Source organism: Microcaecilia unicolor, chromosome 5 (genome assembly GCF_901765095.1).
Source record: "Microcaecilia unicolor chromosome 5, aMicUni1.1, whole genome shotgun sequence".
Lineage (NCBI taxonomy): Eukaryota > Metazoa > Chordata > Amphibia > Gymnophiona > Siphonopidae > Microcaecilia > Microcaecilia unicolor.
In genome coordinates this window covers 247886888-247909811 of record NC_044035.1, presented here as the reverse complement: position 1 = coordinate 247909811, position 22924 = coordinate 247886888, and the positions used below count along the sequence as shown (strand labels likewise).

The 22924-nt window shown below is 47.5% G+C and overlaps 1 protein-coding gene across 4 annotated transcripts in view; it reads left to right on the top strand.

Moving 5' to 3' along the window:
- MPZL1 (myelin protein zero like 1) overlaps positions 1 to 22924 on the top strand; it is a 135668-nt gene that overhangs the window by 60949 nt on the left and 51795 nt on the right. For all 4 annotated transcript variants that reach the window (XM_030203941.1, XM_030203942.1, XM_030203944.1 and 1 more), the window contains exon 3: positions 10266 to 10479. In XM_030203941.1, coding sequence (XP_030059801.1) covers positions 10266 to 10479 — 214 coding nt within the window. The remainder of the gene's footprint in view (positions 1 to 10265; positions 10480 to 22924) is intronic.

Here is a 22924-nt window from a genome sequence, read left to right as displayed (position 1 = left end):
GGAGTTTCGCGCCGGACGCCATTTTGGATGCGCAGCATGTCTCTCCCCCGCTATTGCGAGCGCCGGTTGAGAGTGCGTCTAGGGCTGTTGCCCAGGCTGCGGAAGTGCACAGTCTGGGGGGTTTCTCCCCCGAGTTTGTTTTGCTGCTGCATCAGGCTTTCCTCATGCAAAACGCTGCCCCTGCTCCCTCTTCTGATAAAGAGGTTGAGGTTCCCAGAGGTAAACGCCCTCGGGTTGATTTCCAGGCCTTGGAGGACTTTGTCTCCTCCGATGTAGATGAGGGCAGCGTGTCTGAGGTCTCCCAACGGTCCTTTGCGGATTCCTTGGAGGAGATAGATCCCCGCTCGGATGGAGCGGATGACCCCTCTGCAGCGCGGCTTTTTAGCCCAGAGGATTTGCCCAACCTGTTTTTACAGGCCATGGACACTTTGAAGATTTCCTCTCCGGAGGACGTCTCTCCCTCAGCCCCTGTTGGCTCTGCCATTATGCTGGGGACGAAGCGCCCGCCTAGATCCTTCCACGTGCATGATGCCATGCACACCTTAATTGCGGCTCAATGGGATGTCCCGGAAACGAGCCTTAAAGTGGCTAGGGCTATGTCCCGCCTCTATCCTTTGGCTGTGAGTGAACGTGAGGCCTATCTGTGGCCTACCGTGGATTCTTTAATCACTGCGGTGACTAAGAAAACGGCGTTGCCGGTGGAAGGTGGCACGGCCCTAAAGGACGCCCAAGACAGAAGATTGGAGGCGGCCTTAAGGTCGTCCTTTGAGGCAGCTGCTTTAAGTTTGCAGGCCTCAGTTTGCGGCTCCTATGTGGCCAGGGCGTGCCTGACTATGGTGCAGCAGGCTTCCCCCTCGGATCTTTCCTTGAGGGCTGATTGGCCGGCCCTGGAATCGGGCTTAGCCTATTTGGCAGACTTGCTGTATGATGTCTTGAGAGCCTCAGCTAAAGGCATGGCTCAGACAGTCTCTGCGCGGCGGTGGCTTTGGCTGAAACATTGGTCTGCTGACCACGCCTCTAAATCCCGCCTGGCTAGATTGCCTTTTAAAGGCAAGCTGCTCTTTGGGGTCGAGCTGGACAAAATCGTGACCGATCTCGGCACGTCTAAGGGCAAGAAATTACCAGAGGTCAGGGCTCGGGCTAGTACTCGTCCCGGTACCTCCAGAGGACGGTTGCTGGAAGCCCGTCGGTACCGCCCGGGCAAGTCGGGTTCCTCTGCCCCCTCTTCCTTCAAGAGGAATTTCTCCCCCAAGCAGCATTCCTTTCGCAGAGACCGCCGTCCCGGAGGTGCTCCCTCCGGTCCTCCCCCAGGGTCTCGTACCCAATGACGGGGCCTTGGTCCACGCCCCAGTGCAGATTGGAGGACGGCTGTCCTCGTTTCTGGGCGAGTGGACCACTATAACTTCAGACGCGTGGGTGCTGGAAGTCATCAGAGACGGCTACAAGCTAGAGTTCTGCCAACCCTTAAGAGACGGGTTTGTACTCTCTCCCTGCAAGTCTCCGGTCAAGCTGTGGCAGTGCAGCAGACCTTGGACAACCTGATCCGCCTGGATGCGGTCGTTCCGGTGCCAAAAAAATCAGATTGGCAAGGGACGTTACTCCATTTACTTTGTGGTTCCAAAGAAAGGAGGTTCTGTCCGGCCTATCCTCGACCTCAAAGGGGTCAATCGGGCCTGGAAAGTGAGGCACTTTCGCATGGAGACTCTCCGCTCTGTTATAGCGGCAGTGAAGGCAGGAGAGTTCTTGGCTTCCTTGGACATCAAGGAAGCGTACCTGCATATTCCCATCTGGCCTCCTCTCCAACGCTTTCTGCGTTTTACAGTCCTGAGACGACACTTCCAGTTCAGAGCCCTCCCTTTCGGGTTGGCTACTGCTCCGCGGACCTTTTCCAAAGTAATGGGGGTCATAGCGGCCTTCCTGCTAAAGGAAGGAGTACAAGTCCATCCTTATCTGGACGACTGGTTGATCCGAGCCCCCTCTTATGCAGAGTGCGGCAAAGCTATGGACCGGGTAGTTGCTCTTGTGAGCTCCCTGGGATGGATCATCAACTGGAAGAAGAGCCAGCTGCGCCCGACTCAGTCCCTGGAGTATCTGGGAGTTCGATTCGACACCCAAGTGGGCAGAGTGTTCCTGCCAGACAATCGGATTGTCAAGCTTCAGGCTCAGGTGGACTAGTTCCTAGTAGCCTCTCCTATTCGGGCTTGGGACTACGTGCAGCTGTTGGGCTCTATGACGGCCACGATGGAAGTAGTGCCCTGGGCCAGGGCTCATATGAGACCACTACAGCTATCTCTGCTGCTGCGCTGGACTCCGATGTCGGAGGATTATGCTGTGCGCCTTCCCGTGGACCCAGCAGTGCGCAAGGCGCTGAGCTGGTGGACGCAGACAGACAAGTTGTCTGCAGGATTGCCTCTGGTGACCCCGGAGTGGATTGTCGTCACGACAGACGCCTCTTTGATGGGCTGGGGAGCCCACTGCTTGGGAAGGACAGCGCAGGGGCTCTAGTCTCCTGCAGAGGCAAGTGGTCTATCAACCTCCTGGAACTCAGAGCCATTCGGTTGGTGTTATTGGAGTTCATCCCGGTACTGGTGTTGTAGCCTGTACGGGTCCTGTCGGACAATGCCACGGCTGTGGCCTATATCAACCGCCAGGGAGGTACCAAGAGCGCCCCTCTAGCCAAGGAGGCTATGAGTCTTTGCCAGTGGGCGGAAGCGAACCTGGAGCAGCTTTCAGCGGCCCACATTGCCGGAGTCATGAATGTCAAGGCGGACTTTCTCAGTCGCCATACCTTGGAGCCCGGAGAGTGGCAACTATCTGCTCAGGCGTTCTTGGACATCACGAAGCGCTGGGGCCAGCCGAGCCTAGATCTGATGGCGTCATCGGCCAATTGCCAAGTGCCGCGCTTTTTCAGCAGAGGACGGGACCCTCGATCCCTGGGAGTAGATGCTCTTCTCCAACAGTGGCCGACACAAGAGCTCCTCTATGTGTTCCCCGCCCTGGCCCATGTTGGGCAGGGTGCTAGACCGGGTGGCAAAGCATCCCGGCAGGGTAATCCTGGTGGGTCCGGATTGGCCCAGACGTCCCTGGTATGCGGACTTGATCAGGCTCTCAGTCGACGATCCTCTGCGGCTGTCAGTGGAGCAGGGCCGGTTACATCAGGGTCCCGTGGTGATGGAGGATCCCTCTCCCTTTGGTCTTACGGCCTGGCTATTGAGCGGCAGCGTCTGAGGAAGAAGGGCTTCTCAGACAAGGTCATCGCCACTATGCTGAGAGCGAGGAAACGCTCTACTTCTACTGCTTACGCCAGGGTTTGGCGTATCTTTGCAGCATGGTGTGAAGCAGGCTCACTTTCTCCCTTCACTGCTCCAATTTCTTCAGTGTTGGCGTTCCTGCAAGAAGGTCTGGAGAAAGGCCTGTCGCTCAGTTCCCTTAAAGTCCAGGTAGCGGCCCTGGCTTGCTTCAGGGGCCGCCTGAAGGGTGCTTCCCTGGCTTCGCAGCCAGATGTGGTGCGCTTTCTCAAGGGAGTTAATCACCTGCGCCCTCCTCTGCACTCAGTGGTGCCTGCGTGGAATCTCAACCTGGTGCTAAGAGCATTGCAGAAGCCGCCTTTTGAACCCTTGTCGAGGGCATCTCTGAAAGACCTGACGTTGAAAGCAGTCTTTTTGGTGGCTATCACTTCAGCCAGAAGAGTTTCCGAGCTCCAGGCGCTCTCATGTCGAGAGCCTTTTCTGCAGTTCACTGAGGCAGGAGTGACTATTCGCACAGTGCCTTCCTTCCTGCCCAAGATTGTTTCTCGCTTCCATGTGAATCAGCAGCTCTGTCTCCCTTCCTTTCGTAGGGAGGACTACCCAGAGGAGTACTCTGCTCTTCAATATCTGGATGTGAGACGAGTCATCTTCAGATACTTGGAAGTGACCAATGATTTCCGGAAATCGGATCATCTGTTTGTCCTGTTTGCAGGTCCTCGTAAGGGTCTGCAGGCTGCTAAGCCTACAGTGGCAAGATGGGTCAAGGAAGCCATTGCAGCGGCTTATGTGGCCGCGGGGAAGGTGCCGCCTATCCAGCTGAAGGCTCACTCCACTAGAGCTCAGGCGGCCTCGATGGCAGAGGCCGGATCCGTCTCCTTGGAAGAGATATGCAAGGCGGCAACTTGGGCTTCGGCTCATACATTCTCCAAGCATTACCGTTTGACTGTGGCTGCACGGGCGGAGGCCCGGTTTGGAGCTTCAGTGTTGAGGTCAGGGATTTCAATGTCCCGCCCTGGGTGAGTACTGCTTCGGTACATCCCACCAGTCTATGGATTGATCAGCTTGATGATATGGAAGGTAAAATTATGTATAATCATACCTGATAATTTTCTTTCCATTAATCATAGCTGATCAATCCATAGCCCCTCCCAGATATCTGTTCTGTTTTTATTCTGGTTGCATTTCAGGTTCAAGTTTAGTCTTCAGTTATTTCAGAAAGACTTCGTGTTCAAGTTCTTTCACTTGGATTCTTCAAGAGTTGAGACGAGTTTGTGTTACAGTGAGCTGCTGCATTCCTCTCCCCTCCGTTTTACGGGGCTGGATTGAGACATAAATTCTGCCGGCACTCCCTCCCGCTTCGTGCGGCTGTAGGGCAGCTTTGTACCCCTCCCGCTTCGGCGGTGTTAGGGTCAGTCAGCTTCTCCCGCGGTTGCGGTTGCAGGATAAGCCAGATCCCCCCGCATCGGCGGGTGTGGTGTCCCTCCCCCGCTCCGCGGGGATGAGCTGGACGGATTCCCCTCCCCCACTTGTGTGGGGATGAGCTGGGTTAATTCCCCTCCCCCGTTTCGGCGGTGGTGAGCTGGGCAGAGTGTCCCTTCGTGGGTGTAATTCTCTAAGTGCTGAGTCCTGCGGATGGAGCTTTGATATCGACATACTGAGGAGTTTCCGGCAGCACATGACCACATATAGGGAGGCAAAAGTTTGCTCTCTATCTCCACCTGCTGGTAGATGGACACAACCCACCAGTCTATGGATTGATCAGCTATGATTAATGGAAAGAAAATTATCAGGTATGATTATACATAATTTTACCTTTGTTTTAAGATATAATCATTATGGTATCCACTTTTATGTACACGTTTTTTTTAAAATTTTATTTATAACAACTTAATTTTACAAGCACTAAAATAACTTCTACTACTACTACAAATCATTTCTGTAGCACTACCAGTCGTACGCAGCGCTTCACAATTGCCAGAAATATAGAGAAAATAACACACAGAAATTATTTCAATCAGGTAATTCTATACTCTTCCTTAGACCACAAAATAGGGAGACTGAAACAAGACAAGGAGATCAATAAAACAACAGAAAACGTGGTATTAACCTGATTATCCCCAGTTATTATTTATCTGAATCATTATTCCACATTGATCATCTGGTTGGCTTCTTCAAACCCAAAACGGTGTATAGTCAAATTTATTTAGTTGAAAACATACTTATTGTTCAATATTAGTGGAAATAATACACCTGATTTCATTTTTTTCTCTTTTAAAACCAGAAATTATTTAACAATACAAATACTTGAGTCTCTAATCCAGTTCCCACTGATTAAGGTAATCCCAGTTTCACAGGCTTCACTCCTTTTGAATTAATATGCTAAGAGGAATCATTTCAGAGGAAAAAACTTTAGGAGGCATAACCGGAACTCTGGGAAAACAACAATCTCGATATTAATAATCTGTAATAATATTCATTTTGTTCAAAATTTTCTGGTCTATTATCATTTTCAAAATCTTAACCGTTTCCTACTCCTATAGAACTTCATTTGTTGTATCAATTTTTCATTCTCAAAGGATTCGATTAGATTATCCATGTGGCTCACTAATAAGATTATGTTTAAATCTGTTTATTGGTAGCAACACAACTTGCACATTTCTCCAACGTGGGAACAAATCATAACCGTGTCATAACATCATTGCAACTTGCGTCACCAAACATTTTTACTTTTCTCCCCATTCTACCCTACTCCCAAGGACCTCCTTATCTGTCCCATGTCCCCCCCCTCTTCCCTCCCCCCTTTCAGAAGAACAGTCAAACATTTAGAAGTCTGCTTCTGACTCCGAGCAACATTGTATTCCAAAAGGGGCTACAACAGGCTTGGAATTCTACACCTCTTTCTGAGTTCCAGTCCCGGATATCCAGTCTCTCGATCCGCATCAGCACGATCAACTTTGCGTGCCATTGCTGGATACCCGGGCGCTGCTTGGTCGTCCACCCAGCCAACAGTGTTTGTAGCACTGTTAAAGTCACTTTATTTGCAAATGATTTATAACCTCTCGGTGCTGGTAACATTAAGCGAGGCCTACCAAACAATAATAATACATCATAATACCACACCGACCCCCACCAGGTGGAAACCTGTGACAGCACCTTCCTCCACAGCTTCCGAACCTGTGTCCCAGTAGAACACTCTCTGTGCCACACTTCGGGCCCCCCCCCCCCAGGGGGAGACTCCCATGTGGCATGCTCTGCGGGGTGAAATGTACATGCGGAGCGCAAATTTGTACCACAGCTCCCAGTGTTCGGCAAACCTGGACCTCTTACGGATGCCCAGAATGAATGACTTGACGTGTTCCGCTTCAATAGGGGTTCCAAAATCTTTGGTCCAAGATTCTGCCAGTTTTTTGTAATCCAACTCCGATGTGGAGTCCTTGATATGTCTGTGGTGAAAAGTCAGTGGCACCTGTTGTTGTGCTTCAAAAGAGAACGCCGCCGATAATTCCTCTCTTACATCTTCAGTCAGGGCCGTCCAAGGAAGACTCCGGATATAATGTGCTAGTTGACAATAGTGCCAGTAGTCTGTGCTGGGGATACTGTACTCAGCTTGGAGGTCCGTGAAAGGTTTAACTTTCCCATCATCGGTCACTGCTTGTAATAAGTATTTGAAACCTTGTCTCCCCCAGCGATCAAATGTTGGGTACAGGTTGCCCGCCGGGAACCTCGGGTTGCCGCACAAGGGCAGGTATGGGGTCACTCTCGATGAGAAATTATGTAGCCGGCACACCCAGCGCCATGTGGCCCTTGCCGTAGGCACTATATTTGTCTGTTGTAACTCCACAGGGGTCTCCACCCGGCAGGTGTAGCAGGCATTCCAGGTCTGTTGCTGGGGACATCTGTAGTTCTAGGGCTGTTTTTGAAAAGTCCGAGGTTTGTCTGTGCCAGTCACTAATATTTTGCATTCCACAAGCAATGGTCACATGTCGCAAGCTGATTAGACCCACTCCCCCATATTCCTCTGGGGTGCACATCATCGACAGTGATAGGCGTGGTTTCTTCACTTTCCATAGGTATGCATTTAAAAGTCTGTTCTGTTGTCTTTCGTCGGCTTTAGAGAGGTACAGGGGCACTGTTTGGAAAACATATAGCTATTTTGGGATGATAAACATGTTATATAGTGCCACCCGCCCTAGGAGGGATAGCGGTAGTGCCTCCCATGCCTCTAGTTTTAGCTTGGTATCTGACATCAAAGCAGTCACATGCAGTTCATATAATTTCTTCAGGTCTGTCGGTATTTGTATCCCTAGGTATTTGAGGGAGCCCTCCGCCCACCGGAGGGGGAAGGGCCCATGCCAGGAGGTTTTCACCGATGATGCCAGTGGCAGTGCTCAGGACTTGTCATAATTCAGTTTGAATCCAGAATAATGCCCATAAGTCTCCAAGCAAGTCAGCATGCTCTGGAGGGATTGCACCGGTTCTTGTAATATCAGGAGCCGGTCATCAGCATAAGCCAAAAGCTTGGCCTGTTCGTGTCCCAGGATCACCCCTTTTACTTCCTCAGTTAACATTATAGTACGAAGCAAGGGTTCTAGGGCTAAGGTGAAAAGGAGGGGCGATAGGGGGCAGCCCTGTCTCGTCCCTTTCATTATTGGGAACCGTGGGCCCTGCACTCCATTCACTAACAGTGCTGCCCATGTGTCCTTATAAAGGGCCCGTACCACCTCTAAGCACCATCCGCCATAGCCCATGTATTCTAGTGTCTGAAAAAGATATGGCCAGGCAACCCTCACTAATAAGATTATATCTGAAGCAAAATTATTTACTACCACCATTAGGTCCTGGCGCGCCTTCCAGATGATATTCAATGTAACCTCCATGGGAGCCAAAAACTCCAAGCTGATAGCTGTTACGGGTTTAGGAGTGGCATCACTGACATGGGTTTAGCTGTAAACGACTTCCGTTTCAGCAAACACTCCTAACTCACTCCTCCACTCCTTTGGACATGGTGGTTAAATGATTCGGGAGCGATGAAGTTGTTTCCAGGTCCAAGAGCATCGACGCTCCTTCGCCGGTGCTAATCAAAGGACTCACCAACCCAGTCATCTGTGGGCAGCTCGTCATGCAGCGGTCCCACACTTGCTGCACAGGGACAAAACACTGGCCATCGGCGGCTGACCCCCCCATTGTCCCCTTCCTCGCAGTTAAGGTAACTGCAAATGCAGAGAGGAAATTTCATGTAAACAAAGACAGAACTTCAGAGGACAGCTGGGCTGTTGAGCGTACGAGCTTCAGGTCGCCATCTTTCCAGTCTCCCTAGTTTGGGAGACTCTTTGTCTGGTTTCTCTTCAGAGGCCTGTCTGATAATGGGTAACTATTCAGCATAACCCTCTGAGTCATTGAAACACAGAAGCCCCTCCACCACTACAAGGTGGTGTCCCTTCGTATGTACACGTTTTATTCTTAGATATTTATATTTGTTCTAGTGCCCCTGATGCCGTCCCATTGTGGGCGAAACATGGCCTGTCGGGCAGTTTGAATCTGTTTTGTTCTAATAAATACATGGTTTGATTATTTTTCCATCTGGTCTGCTTGCTATTTTGCCACTAAATACTGCAGATCGTTTGCCTTGTTTTCTAGGTTTTTAAGCTTCCTGGAAATGAGTACTTTTGAAACTAAATGCTAAACTTGAACAGTTGTAGTGGACATTGTACTATTGGTTTGGTTTTATACTGAAAAAATACAGTGTTATGTGCATGTGGTATTCTGAGGGCTGTTCTTGATATGTTTTGTAATTGTTTCTGTTAAAACAAAAAAAAAAAAACCTGAAATTGTTTGTCATGAATTTGTGACCTGAATAAGAACTAAAATTTTTGGGAGAGGGACCAAATTAAAACTAAAAATAACATTGTTGAAAGCTCTAAAATAAAATAAGAATTAAAATTACATGTTTTGTGCATGAATAAAAAGTAGAAAAAATTTTTCACAAAGTAAAATATATACATCATTCTCTTTTTGGGTTGGGTATGAAGCAGGCATCTTGGAAGAACTTGAACCCAAGTCCATTTTCCAATATAAATCAATGAGCACAGAAAATATTCATACAATAGAGGTTTTTTTCCCCCCCTAAGATTAGCTTGGGTAGGTATACATACATATATTGGCAAATCTAATTTAAGTTTTGCATGTATGAAGCTAATGTTTAGCTTATAGAGGGAGGAGAGGTGTGCTTAGTATTTTACAGATGAGCCAATACTTAAACCCAAAAGGCTTATAATTCCTGTTTGCACTTGCCTTTGTTTTCAGGGCCTTTCCTGCACAGTGATCTGTGATATAGAAATCTCTGAATCTTCCAGTACATAGCTATTAACATCTGTGCAACTGCCTTGCAGAAAGGAGCCAACTTTTTATTCCTTTATAACAGACTGGAAATTGTTAGGTCATGCTAAAATATGAGAAGCCAAGCTTAGCTGTTACCCAGAATACCATAGGTCAGACATGTGCTTTACTTAGGTTTACCCACAATACAGTTCAACTTGACCAAAGCAGCCTGACACACTTTTGATTTTCTTCATTGGATGGTGACATTTACACCTTTCATCTGTTTTGGGCATTTACTCTGAAGCATACCTTAAAGGACTAAACGCTTGTTTAACCAGAAGTATTGCAACTAGGAACCCCATAACCATTGGGTTTTCAGAATGTAAACAGTGCCATATGTATGAGATACATTTGTATCTACTGTGTCTCCAGTGATTGCAAATATATCTTCATTGTGGATATCCTGAAAACCTGAATGGCTGTGAGGTCCTTAGAACAGACATGGGAAATCCTGGGTTAATAAAGACTCGTGAAAAGTTAAATGCAAGTTTTCATATGGACAAAGTTCTTGCCCTCTTTCCTGCTACCCATGCTGAGTATATCAACATGTGGAAGATGATGATGCATTGAAGGGCTAACATCTAGGCTGAGTCTGACCTCTGCAGTACAGCTCTTTGTTCTTTTCTTTGTCTGATCCAGTTTTTCTATTATACATCTGGGAGACATTTCATGGACGTCGCTCCTTTTAAGGACAGAGTCTCATGGGCTGGAGACCTTAACAAGAAGGATGCATCCATTTACATCAAAAATATGCAGTTCCAAGACAATGGTACCTACTTCTGTGACTTAAAGAATCCTCCAGACATTGATGCTACCGTTACGGGGGAGATACAACTCAAAGTTGTTGAGAAAGGTGACTGATTTTTATTTCTATATGCTTTAGCAGGAATGATGGTTTTGTTCTTAAAGAAACACTTGGAGGTAGATGCACCAAAGTCCCAGTAAAGCACTGATCGCTATTTCCACCTCAGTAAAAATTACTGAGGTGGAAATAGCAATGGATGCTGAAAAGAATCGGCATGCAAATGAACTGCTCGCAAAAACAGCAAGCAGCTCAGCAGGGGGGGAAGCCAGTCGGTCACCCGAGCTAAGTGTGGCTGCTCTGTTCATGCTACAGATGCCTCTCATACAAGCTGTATGAAAGCAGTATAGGGTTTTTGTTTTGTTTTTTTACTTTTATTTTTTTTAGCGCCGCCATACCCTCAGCAGCAGTACAGGCAGGGAGGGAAGTCAGGGAAAGCGAGTTGAAGGAGAATGTAGGGCTGACTGGGCATGCTTGGCAGGGGGGAGGGGGGCTCTAGAGATGCCACAGCTATCCGGCAGCTTCTGTTTCAGCAGTAATAGGAAGAAACGGAGGTACCCGGCAGCTCCTGACCACCCGTAAAAATTTAATTGTAAAAGTAGGCGATCCTTTCTGTGTATCCCAAGGAAAATGGCTGTGCATCACTCATAATGCACATTTGAATATTAATTAGCTCATTAAAATAACTTTGCATACAATTTTCGTTAGCTGCTACCATTACAGGAAAAGAGCCCGCAGAACACTTTTGTGCATGTCTCGCTGAACTCTGTGCTTGCTAAACCGGATAGAACCAGTATAAAAAGCACATTGCTGGCTCATTAAGTTTTGTGCATCTGGGCCTTAGTTTTTGCAAGTCTTTACCCTTTCAGCTGTACCCTCTATGCAATATTAAAAAGTTAATAAAATCTTGCAATAAAATAGTATATATATTTTTTTCAGGTAAACACTTAATTGTGGAATATTTTACAAGCTAACACAATTAACCTTTAAGAATATCTTAGAAATACCATAGATGTAAGCCTAGAGATTAGTGTATTAAAGAGAAAAATAACTTTTGTAAAAGTGGTTTTATGTTTAAATCTGTTTATTGACTTAACATACAGAATATAAAGCATTCATCATCCTTCAGTCAATAACAGCTCATCAATAACAGAACTAGTACAACAGACAACTGTCGGTGTTTCTGCCGACGTCAAATAGTTTTCGGTTTTCCCCCCCCCCCCATACAGCCCCCCCCCCTCCCTCCTCACCCCCTCAAGAAACAGTTATCCATACTGTATTACAACATGGGAAATAGACACTATTAAACTTACATATAATTAACAGTGAATACCAACCCCATACCCCCTTAAAGTCACCTTTTAACACGTAGCACTGCAACATGCCCAACCAACCCCCCCCCCCCCCCCCCATTAAGACCAACTTCCCTGACAGATACTTTACCCTACAAGCCCCATACCTTATCTTCCCACCCTTCCCTCCCTCCCCCTCCCCCCAAGCCACCAAAAATAACTAAGGCAAAAGAATGAAAAAAGAAAAAAAAAAAAAAAAAAACTTCAAAGGCGATTCAAAATGAAGCTGCGAGCCCTGGCTGACAGAGTTTGAATATACTGCTCCCAAATTTTCAGAAACGCTTTCCGTCTTCTAGGGGAGCATCCCACCAACCTACGTTCCTGCATCATCAGCTCATGTATGCGGTTCCTCCAGTGCCAATAGTCCGGCGGCTCTTCCTGCATCCACGCCTCCATAATGAGCTTTTTCCCTATAATTCCCGCCTTTCGAATGAACTGCCGAGCCCCCCCCTTATGCTGCCCAAAGACTTCATGTCTATCAAGCAGAAATCCCTCTGGGGAAGAAAGAACACCCCCCTGTAACACTGATTCCAAATACTTGATGATATCTCCCCAATAACATCTTATCTTTGGGCACTCCCAGAGCGAGTGAAACCATGTGCTCTCTCCCAGTCCGCATTTCGCACAGGTTTGTAAAAGTGGTTTTAAACTAAGTGCAAAAATGTTGGTAAATGCAAATCTATCTTGACGAAAAAAAAATTGACCCCAAGAGGGAAGCTTTGTACTAAATATTTAAGGGCCCTTTTACTATGCTAAAGCAAAAATGAGCACAATTCTAATTAGCGCACAGAGGAGGCATGGTCATGTTACGGAGTGTGCTGCCCTTATATGGACTGTGCTACTGTTACTGCTGCGTTAGGTAGCGTGTTTGTCCATGCTGTATGCTAATGACATCTGTTACTGCATGGTAATGTTTTCATATGGGAAAGTAATGACTTTTTTTAAGGAGGTGGTGCAGTAGGAGTGCTGTATGTGAAGCGAGTGAAAGCTGTGGTTGATCAGGTTAAAAAAGCAGTGTAGAACCAAGGTAAACAGCTGGAGGGTTCGTGTCAGCCACAAAAGAGAAGGTGAAAAGAAGTGAGCAGCCAGTGTGGAATGTAGCTCATATTAGGGCCTGCGATGTACTTTAAGAAATAATCACATATTTGGTGGGGATGGCTCCTTTTGGGGAATATTCACACTTGAGTCTGAGCTTACATCTTTCATCTGTTATGCCATAGCCTAGGCTGCAACCAGTCAGGGAAGAATATTGGGTATATGTGTCAAGAAAGGTACAATGGCTAATAACTGTTCCAAAATGCCACTCAGTTGTCCTCACAGTACTCCTATTGCTGCTGTAACAATATGCTCTGAACTGTTACCCTCACATGAATCACTGTCACAGTACATCACAATTGTGAAGGTGTACAAATGAAGTGTAGCTTGGATAGAATATGTGTTTTCTTACACACAATAGCTCTCACACATTTTGCAACTGTCTTTGGAATGCAGATACATGCACATTCCATTGGTTATTGCCATGATAACAGCCAGCTCCATTATTCTGGCACTTTGGAGTACTTGACAACAAATGGGTCAGGATATAAAATGCTATTCACATCACATTATTACAACAGTCACCATGTGAATATAGCAAGATCTCGACAGGTCTTGAACCCACAACTACAACAAACAGCAGACACTTTGGCCAGAGAGCTATTCTGCTATCGGAGCAGCACATGTTGTAGACACTGTTTGTAGCTGATAAGATGTTGCTGGCCCCATTCTGCACGTTCTGCTTTCTAATGTTTGTGAGGCTTTGGTATGTGGTTGTGAGAGCAACTGACATGTTGGGATAGCCCAGTGGTTAGGGCGTGCAGTTGTCATCCCAGGGCTCTAGGTTCAAATCCCAGGGCAGCTTCTGCTGATGTATACACAATGACTTAAGCTTCCCTGACTTCAGGCTAGAAAAGAAGATTGCAAGGCGTCATGGTTTGGGAAATTCAGACCTGTGATGGAAAACCACTCAGTAATACAGTAGATGATGGCAGGTAAAACCTATATAGTCCATCCAATCTGCCCAACAAACTCATAGTATAAGGTATGATACTTGGTCTTGATTTTCTCCTTTCCATTTTCAGGGTACAGGCTGTAGAAGTATGCATGTCGCTGGCCTTGTTTCCAGTTGTGGAAGCTGAATCTGTCCAGCCATGATCAGGGCACAGACTGTTGAAGTCTGCCAAGCACTGGCTTTGCTTCCCAGTTACTGGTGGTGCCATCTAATCACTGCTAAGCTTGTTTGGTTCCACGCCTTCTATATAGGATTCCTTTCTGTTCAGCCCACACAGTTTTTTAAAAATTGTGTTACTGTTTTCATCACCACCACCTCACACTCCAGGTATCTACCACACTCTCTGTGAAAAAGTACTTTCTGACATTATTCCTGTGTCAGCCCCCACAACCTCAATTCATGTCTTCTAGTTCTACCAGCTTCACATTTCTGGAAAAGGTTTGTCTGTAAATTAATACCTTTCAAATGTTTTTTTGTATCATATCACCCCCATCTCTTCTTTCCTCCAGGGTATACATGTTCAAGTCCTCAAGTCTCTTCATACATCTTGTGACACAAACCCCATACCATTTTGGTCGCTTCTCTCTGAACTGTGTAGTCTTTTTTATGTCCTTAGCAAGATACAACAACATCCAAAACTAAACACAATATTCCAGGTGAGGCCTCACCAACAACTTGTACAAGAGCATCAACATCTCTTTACTTGTGCTGATTATACCCCTCTCTATGTAGTCTAGCATCCTTCTGGCCATGGCCACCACCTTGTATTGTTTCGTCACCTTGAGATCCTCAGACACTATCACCCCTCTTCTGAACTGTGCTTTTCATTCTCTCTCCTCTTATCCGGTACATCTCCTTTGGATTTCTGCACTCCAAGTGTATCACTCTGCACTGTTACATTTTAAGTGTTATACAGTTTCCACCAGTACACTTATTCCAATCTTTTAAACAGAATTTTCCATAGCGTCCCCAGATCAATCCAGAGACTTGTGGGTTATGCCCCTCCTCTAGCAGGTTAGATAGAGAGAACTCAGAAGTTTCCCTCTAGAGGGCATGTGCAGCCACAGTAACTTCAGTATTCTCTCTATCTAGCAGGTAGAAGGAGCATACTGTGCAGTTCTGTGTTCCAAGGCTCCTATCCTGTTCCCTGGGGTGTGTTGAGCTATTGGTGGGGTTGAGGTGCTGAAGCACATTTGAGATACACCTGGTGGTGCCAGGTCCCTACCCTTCTCCCCCCAGTCAGCCTGAAGATTCCTGGACGTCCAGTGTGGGCTTTAACTGTGAGTCTCCTGCCTCTTTAAAAAAAAAAAAAAAAAAAAAATTCTCTTTAAAACGAGCCTCGCTCCCAGCTCTGCAGTTGTTTAGCACTGAGCAGCCTTCAGTTCAACGTGCCTGCAGCGTGAGCAGAGCTAAGTCTGGGACGTAGTTCAGGCTGGGTTAAGATGTCTGTGCCGTCGGAGTCGGTTAAGCGCTGTTCGCGCTGTGGGACTCTTAAGTCGGCGGTGGGGGTTTGCGAGGCTTATGCATACTCAGTTACTAAGTCCGGGACGGATGTGGATGACCGCGCCGTAGGCGCCGAGCCCTCGGGCGGCGAAGCGGTATTGGCGGGAAAAGCGGGGCTCGGGTCGTCGCGGGCCTCCGCCGGCGCCATTTCCTCTCAGGGACTGGCAGGGCAGGAGAGTACTTCAGCGGGACTTGCGGCAGCCCATTCCGGCCCGGTTTTGGGGGTTAGAGCCGTCTGCTTTCGCGGGCTTTTCTCCGGAGTTCATTCTCCTCATGCACGACACGTTTTTGATGCGCGCGGAGGGCGAACGTCACCCGGCGGCCATCTTAGAGGGTCCGGTGCCCTCGTGCTCACAGCTCCTTCAGAAGCCTTCCAAGAGGTCGCGGGTGGAGCTTCCGGAGCCCTGTAGTGAGGATTCAGGCCGCTCAGAGGGTGAGGAGGAACAGGGTTCAGGGGAGTCATGTGCAGAGAATCTGCAGGAAGGAGAGCTCCCCGCGGCTGAGGGGGATGATCCCACAGCGGCGAGACTCTTTTTAGAAGAGAAGAACTGCTTCCTTTAATAGTGCAGGCGTTGCAAGTTTTGAACCTGTCTATGCCAGAACCCTCGGTAGGCTATGAGTAAGCTGTGCCCATTGCGGCAGGAAGATTTGGATTCCTTGAGGCTGCCGGTCGTGGATTCGTTGATTTCAGCAGTGGCTAAGAAGACCGCATTGCCCGTAGAGGGCGGGGCGGCCCTTAGGGACCCTCAAGAGAAAAAGCTCGAGGCTTCAGTTTCTTCCTTTGAAGTAGCTGCTTTGACTTGACTTATGTGGCTAGAGAGTGCCTTCTTTGGGTCCAGAAGGCAACGTCCTCGGCTGAGCTAATTGAGGTCCTTCCCAGATTGGAGTCGGGGCTGGCATATTTGGCTGATCTTTTGTATGATATCCTTAGAGCTTCAGCCAAGGGGGTCTCGTTAGCAGTCTCAGCTAGGAGGTGGATTTGGCTCAAGCATTGGGCCGCGGATTTGCCTTCGAAGTCCCGGTTAGCTCGGTTGCCTTTTAAAGGTAGGCTACTGTTTGGTCAGGAGCTAGAACAGATTAAGGATCTTGGTGAGTCCAAAGGGCGGCTTCCGGAGGAAAAGGCTAAGAACCAGGGGAAAGCCTTTCGGCCACGTTTTAAGGAGGCAAAGAAGTACAGGCCTGGTAGGCTCGGGGGTTTTGCAAAGCCCCGATTTTCTCAGAAACAGCAACAGCCCTTTCGTCAGGAACGTAGAATCCCTCAGGCAGCTTCCAGAGGACAGCCTGGGGCCAGAGGTCTGCAATGATGGGGCCCTGGTCCAGCCCTCTTCGCCTATAGGAGGACGGCTGTCCAAGTTCGGGGAGGAATGGGCCAGGGTGACTACAGATGATTGGGTCCTGAGTATTATAAGAGATGGGTACAAACTGGAGTTTGCTCGCACTATAGGAGACAGCTTTCTCGAGTCTCCATGCAAGTCGGCGACAAAGGCTGCAGCGGTGAAGGCTACCTTAGCAGAGTTACTTCGCCTGGAGGCGGTAGTATTGGTACCGGCAGACGAAGTGTGACAGGGTCGCTACTCTGTTTACTTTGTGGTACCAAAGAAAGAAGGTACTTTCCGTCTAGTGTTGGATCTCAAAGCGGTCAACAAAGCCCTAGCGGTACGTCACTTCAGAATGGAAACTCTTCGCTCGGTACTGGCAGCGGTGCAGCCAGGAGAGTTCATGACGGCCCTCGACCTGAAAGAAGCTTACTTGCATATTCCCATCTGGGGCTCCCATCAGAGATTTCTCAGGTTTGCGGTGTTGCAGCATTTCCAATTCAAGGCCATGCCTTTCGGGCTGGCCACGGCCCCGCGCACGTTCTCCAAGGTAGTGGTGGTCGTTGTGGCGTATTTGCGGATCAGAGGGTTGCAGGTTCACCCTTATCTCGACGATTGGTTGATCCGGGCGCCATCTTACGAGGAGTGCGTGCAGGCCACTCAGCAGGTGGTAGATCTTCTGCAGTCTCTGGGTTGGGTTATCAATTTTCAAAAGAGTCATCTCGTACCTACTCAGACGTTGGAGTACTTAGGGGTGCGCTTGGATACCGCTCAGGGCAGAGTTTTCTTCCGACTCAGAGATAGTTCAAGATAGTCGAGCAGATTTTGTCCATTCTGCAGAATCCGGCCCCAAGGGCCTGGGATTATGTCCAGGTGCTGGGGTCAATGGCGGCGACGCTGGAGGTGGTGCCTTGGGCACGGAGTCATATGTGGCCTCTTCAATGGCATCTTCTCAGTCATTGGTCTCCGCTGTCCGAGGAGTATGCGGTTCGAGTTCCCTTGTCTCCGCAAGCTCGTTTTATGCTCTGATGGTGGCTCAAGGCGGAGAATTTACTTCAGGGAATGCCCCTGTACATGCCCGACTGGTGTGTGGTGACGACGGATGCCAGTCTGTCGGGTTGGGGGGCTCATTGTCTCGGACATTCGGCTCAAGGGATTTGGACCTTATCGGAAGCAAAACTGCAGATCAATCTTCTGGAGCTGCGGGCGATTCGACTGGCACTGATGGCGTTCGAATGGTTGCTGGCGAAGAAGCCAATGCGGGTCCTTTCTGACAATGCGACGGCAGTGGCTTATGTCAATCGGCAAGGGGGGACGAGGAGTGCTCCACTGGCGAAAGAAGCGGCAGTACTGTGTCGTTGGGCGGAGGTCCACCTTTCGCAACTGTCGGCGGCGCACATTGCAAGGGTCTTGAATGTACAGGCCGACTTTCTCAGCCGGAACCTCTTGGAGGCCGGAGAGTGGGAGCTGTCCCCGTCAGCTTTTCGGCAGATTTCGGATCGGTGGGGCACGCTGGTGATGGATCTAATGGCTCGTCCTTCCAACGCCAAAGTGACTCGGTTTTTCAGCAGAACCAGAGAGGTTGGGTCCGAAGGGTTGGACGCTCTGCTTCAGCAGTGGCCGTTGGAACTTCTTTACGTCTTTCCTCCGTGGCCGATGATCGGTCAGACGGTGGGCAGGATAGCTCATCATCCGGGACCGGTGGTTCTGGTGGTCCCGGATTGGCCACGGCGTCCGTGGCATGCGGATATGATTCGTCTCCTCATCGACGACCCATTCCATTTGAGTCATCTGCCGGAACTTCTGAGGCAGGGTCCGGTAGTCATGCAGGATCACGCTCACCTTCGGCTTACGGCCTGGCTATTGAGAGGTCGCGTCTGAGAGCTAAAGGTTACCCGGAGGAGGTGATTACCACGATGTTGCATGCGCGTAAGCGATCTACTTCCACTGCGTATGCTAGAGTTTGGAGAACCTTTGTAGCCTGGTGTTCGGCGGCTGGGATTTCTCCACAATCAGCTTCTCTGGGAGCTATTTTGTCGTTTTTGCAACAAGGCATGGACAAGCAGTTGTCGCTTAACACGTTGAAGGTGCAGGTTGCGGCTTTGGCATGTTTTAGGGGCCGGTTGGGGACGCATTCTCTGGCCTCCCATTCAGATGTAGTGTGTTTTCTGCCCGGAGTTGGGCGTTTGAGGCCTCAGAGGGTGCCGGTGGTGCCGGGGTGGAATTTCAACTTGGTACTTCGAGCGCTGCAGCGCCCTCTCTTTGAGCCTCTGAAGAAGGCATCTTTGAAGGATTTAACGTTAAAAACAGTGTTTCTTGTGGCTATGGCGTCCACTAGGCGGATATTGGAAAATTCAAGCACTCTCGTGCAGAGATCCCTTTCTTTGTTTTTCGGAGGCGGGAGTTTCAGTTAGAACAGTGCCGTCTTTTCTGCCTAAAGTGGTTTCTCGTTTTCATGTGAATCAAGAGGTAGTGTTGCCATCTTTCAAGCGGGAAGATTATCCTGAGGATTTTCGAGTTCTCCAGTATCTGGATGTTCGGAGGGCTCTTTTGGAATATCTTGAAGCGACTAATGCGTTCAGGAAATCAGATCATCTCTTCGTTCTGTTTGCAGGAAGTAAGAAGGGCAGTATGGCATCGAAGGCGACCATTGCTCGATGGCTGAAGGAGGTCTTCTCTTCCTCGTATCTGTTGATGGGAAAATCTTCTCCACTGAACATAAGGGCACATTCCACAAGAGCTCAGGCGGCATCGTTGGCAGAGTCTCGACTGGTGCCGTGGGAAGACATTTCAAAGGCAGCAACTTGGTCGTCTCGGCATACATTCGCGAAGCATTACAGGATTGATGTAGCGGCGCGTCGGGAAGTGAATTTCGGGGCTTCAGTGTTGGCGGCCGGGGTAGGTCGGTCCCACCCTGATTGAAGTGTGCTTTGGTACATCCCACCAGTCTCTGGATTGATCTGGGGACGCTATGGAAGGAGAAATTATGTCTTACCTGATAATTTTCTTTCCATTAGTCCCTCAGATCAATCCAGAGGCCCCCCCCTGTTGCTCGCCTACGTAATTTCAAATAAGATCAGGATATTAGCTACTGCGGTTCGTCTTCGTGATTTCAGATAAAGTCGGTATAATCAGATAGTTCTGTTTACATTCTGGTTTGGGTTGAACGGTTGCTCGGTTAATGTGGATTTCAAGTTTAAAAAAAAAATTTTTTTTCTAAATGTATCTATGGCAGCGTGGAGGATTCTCCCGATTTGAGGCTGCATTTACAGAGGCAGGAGACCATGTTTCGGGCTTTTCATACTGCTTTGGTATTGTGTATACTGAAGTTACTGTGGCTGCACATGCCCTCTAGAGGGAAACTTCTGTGTTCTCTCTATCTAACCTGCTAGAGGAGGGGCATAACCCACAAGTCTCTGGATTGATCTGAGGGACTAATGGAAAGAAAATTATCAGGTAAGACATAATTTCTCCTTTTTGTTTTTTAATATGCAGTGCTCAGTATGTGTTAGTGTGCCAATCTACCATTAATCTTGGTATCAGCGTTTCAGCACAACAAACCTATAACATCATCGCACCGAACCTTCCTACCCAGCCCTATTGTCTGAAACGGCTATAGTTCAACAAACTTTTCACTGTATGTGATATTATACCAAAGCTTGATTACTTAGCTTTGTTGGGGGGGGTGGGGGGGTTGAGTTCAGTTCAATGCTGTCTTGTGTGCTGCTGCTGCTAGATACCTGTGTGTCTGTTCGCGGGTGTTTTTTAAAACCAAATTAAATCTCAAGTTTTTGTTCCCGACGTGGGGCCATGTTTCACCAATATGGCGTGTTCAGGAGAACCTACTGAAAAATCACAACATACTGTTAGCATCTTCTCCATGTTACTTCTCTTGTTTAATCTCATTCCTCTAAAGTTACCTTTCAAACAAATCTTTACATTATAAGTTGCGGTCTTTCCAGTTAAATTTTAACTGCCAGACCTTTGACCATTCTTCTAAACTTTGGAGATCTCTTCTCATGGTTTCTGCTCCCTGCAGGGTATCCACAGATTCGTTTCGCAGGATTTTCCTTTGGTGAAGCCATGTTGCCTTAGATCCTGCAACCCATTGGATTCTAGAAAGTTAACTATCTTTTCCTTCAGCAGCAACTCTATTATTTTTCCTACTTCAGATGTGGAGCTTACCGGCATGTAGTTTCCTTCTCCTTCCCTGTCCCCACTTTTGTGAAGAGGGACCATATCCACTCATCGCCAATACCGCAGAACCATATCCACTCATCGCCAATACCGCAGAACCTCTCCCATCTCTAAAGATCTGTTAAATCCTTAAGAGGGCCCACCAGGATTTCTGAGTTCCCTCAGTATCCTGGGATGTATCCCATCTGGCCTCATAGTTTTGTCCACTTTCATATTTTCCAGTTGTTTATACACACTTTGTTCTGTGAACGGTGCAATATCCACTCCATTCCCAGATATACTCTTGGCATCCGACTACAGTCCTTCTCCAGGATTCTCTTCTGTGAACACAGAAGAGAAGTAATTTAGCATGTTCACTTCATCCTCATCACGTTCCACATAGCTATTCACATCATTTTTCAATCTACCAATTCCATTCCTAGTTTTTCTCCTTTCCCCAATATACCTAAAAGGTCTTGTACAACACCTGTGTTGAAAACCAGACTATACATATAGGTGACCCCTTAGAGGTTCTGTGTTCTCTTAAAGTCCCTCACAGACTGGAGATAGTTGTTGTTTCTTATCTATTACCTTCATAAAGCAGTGCATTGGTTGCAAACATTTGTCTGAAAACATCCTCCTGGAATATGCGTACATCTTCCTGTCTAACAATGTGCTGTAACAACATGCCACCATGAAGCAGAAAACCATGGTCCTTCAAAGAAGACAGTCATACTGGCATGTTTATGTGCCGCCACCAGGCCATTCTTTTCCCAGGGTCCTCCAGCAATTATGACCTGGACAGCTGCTGGAGGAGGTGAGAGAGAGTTTTGTGCCAGTACAACCGGTAGGCCAACTACCCGCAGGAGGTAGGTTCACCCTTGATGAATGATGTTTGCAACTACAATGGTACACCCCTGTCGGTTTGCAAGGACTACATAAGGGCATTGTGTGTGCTAATTACATTGTTTTCAGCAACTTTGGAAACACCGCTTTACTTACTGTGCAATTTCTGTCTCTAAGTACCAACAGTAGTTATGGACCAAGAGCTTTCCACAACAGAGGAAAGAAGTGCCTGAGCCTTTTGTTTTTAAATTCTGGACACAGGTGAAATATTCGATTTTGAAAAGGAAGCAAGGGTTCTAGGTGTGCTTAGACTCTAAATTGACTTTTGAATCCGAAATTGACTTTTGAATCCTAAATAACCATAGTATGAAGTAGTTCGTTGTTTTTTTTTAACTGTGCCATCAGGTCATCTTTGAGCAAGGAAAGCTTTAGAATTGTTACACAATCGATACTCCTTCCACAGCTGGATTATTGCAACTCTCTGTCATCAAAGCTAAAGAGAAAGTTGAAGCTTTTGCAGAATACAGCTGCTAAGCTCATTTTTAGTTTGGGTAGATTTGAAAGAGCCACATCCCTGTTAGATTTTTTACACTGGTTTCTAGTCAATGCATGAATAGTTTTTAAAATAGGCTGTTTGATTTTTAAATCATTTTATGGGTTAAATTCTGAAGAGGTTACTAAGATTTTATATTTTCCTAGTCATCAGTTAGCAGTATGTACGATTCACAAGAAGAAACGGTTTCCCTTCTCTGAAAGGAGTCACATATAAGAAATCGGTTGAATTGTCTTTTCTTTGTAGGAAGCTAGGCTATGGAATAGCTTTCCCGGGCAGCTTACAGAATTATACCCTTTCCTCTTCGGAAATCTCTTAAAACATATCTTTATTCTAAATGATGTTATGTATACGTTATGCTGTATTATAATTTGTAATTCCCTCTTATTGAGGCTTATTCTTTTTGTAATCTATGTAGTATCTTGTGGAAATATGTGGTATATAAGATTATTGATGGTATGGTATTTATCACTATTACACCAAAGAAATGTCCAACCAATTCCATATCATTATAGTCCACCAGAGGGAAGCTCAGTTGAACAGATGGACCAGTGATCTGTGTATCATATTATGAAAGAGTGAGTGGATTTTGTTAGCTCAGGTGCAACATTCCTGGCCTGTGGTAAACACTAGATCTAGTCTCACTCGTGCAACATGTGCTAAACTGTGATGTATTTTGTTCTCTCATACACCAGTGCTT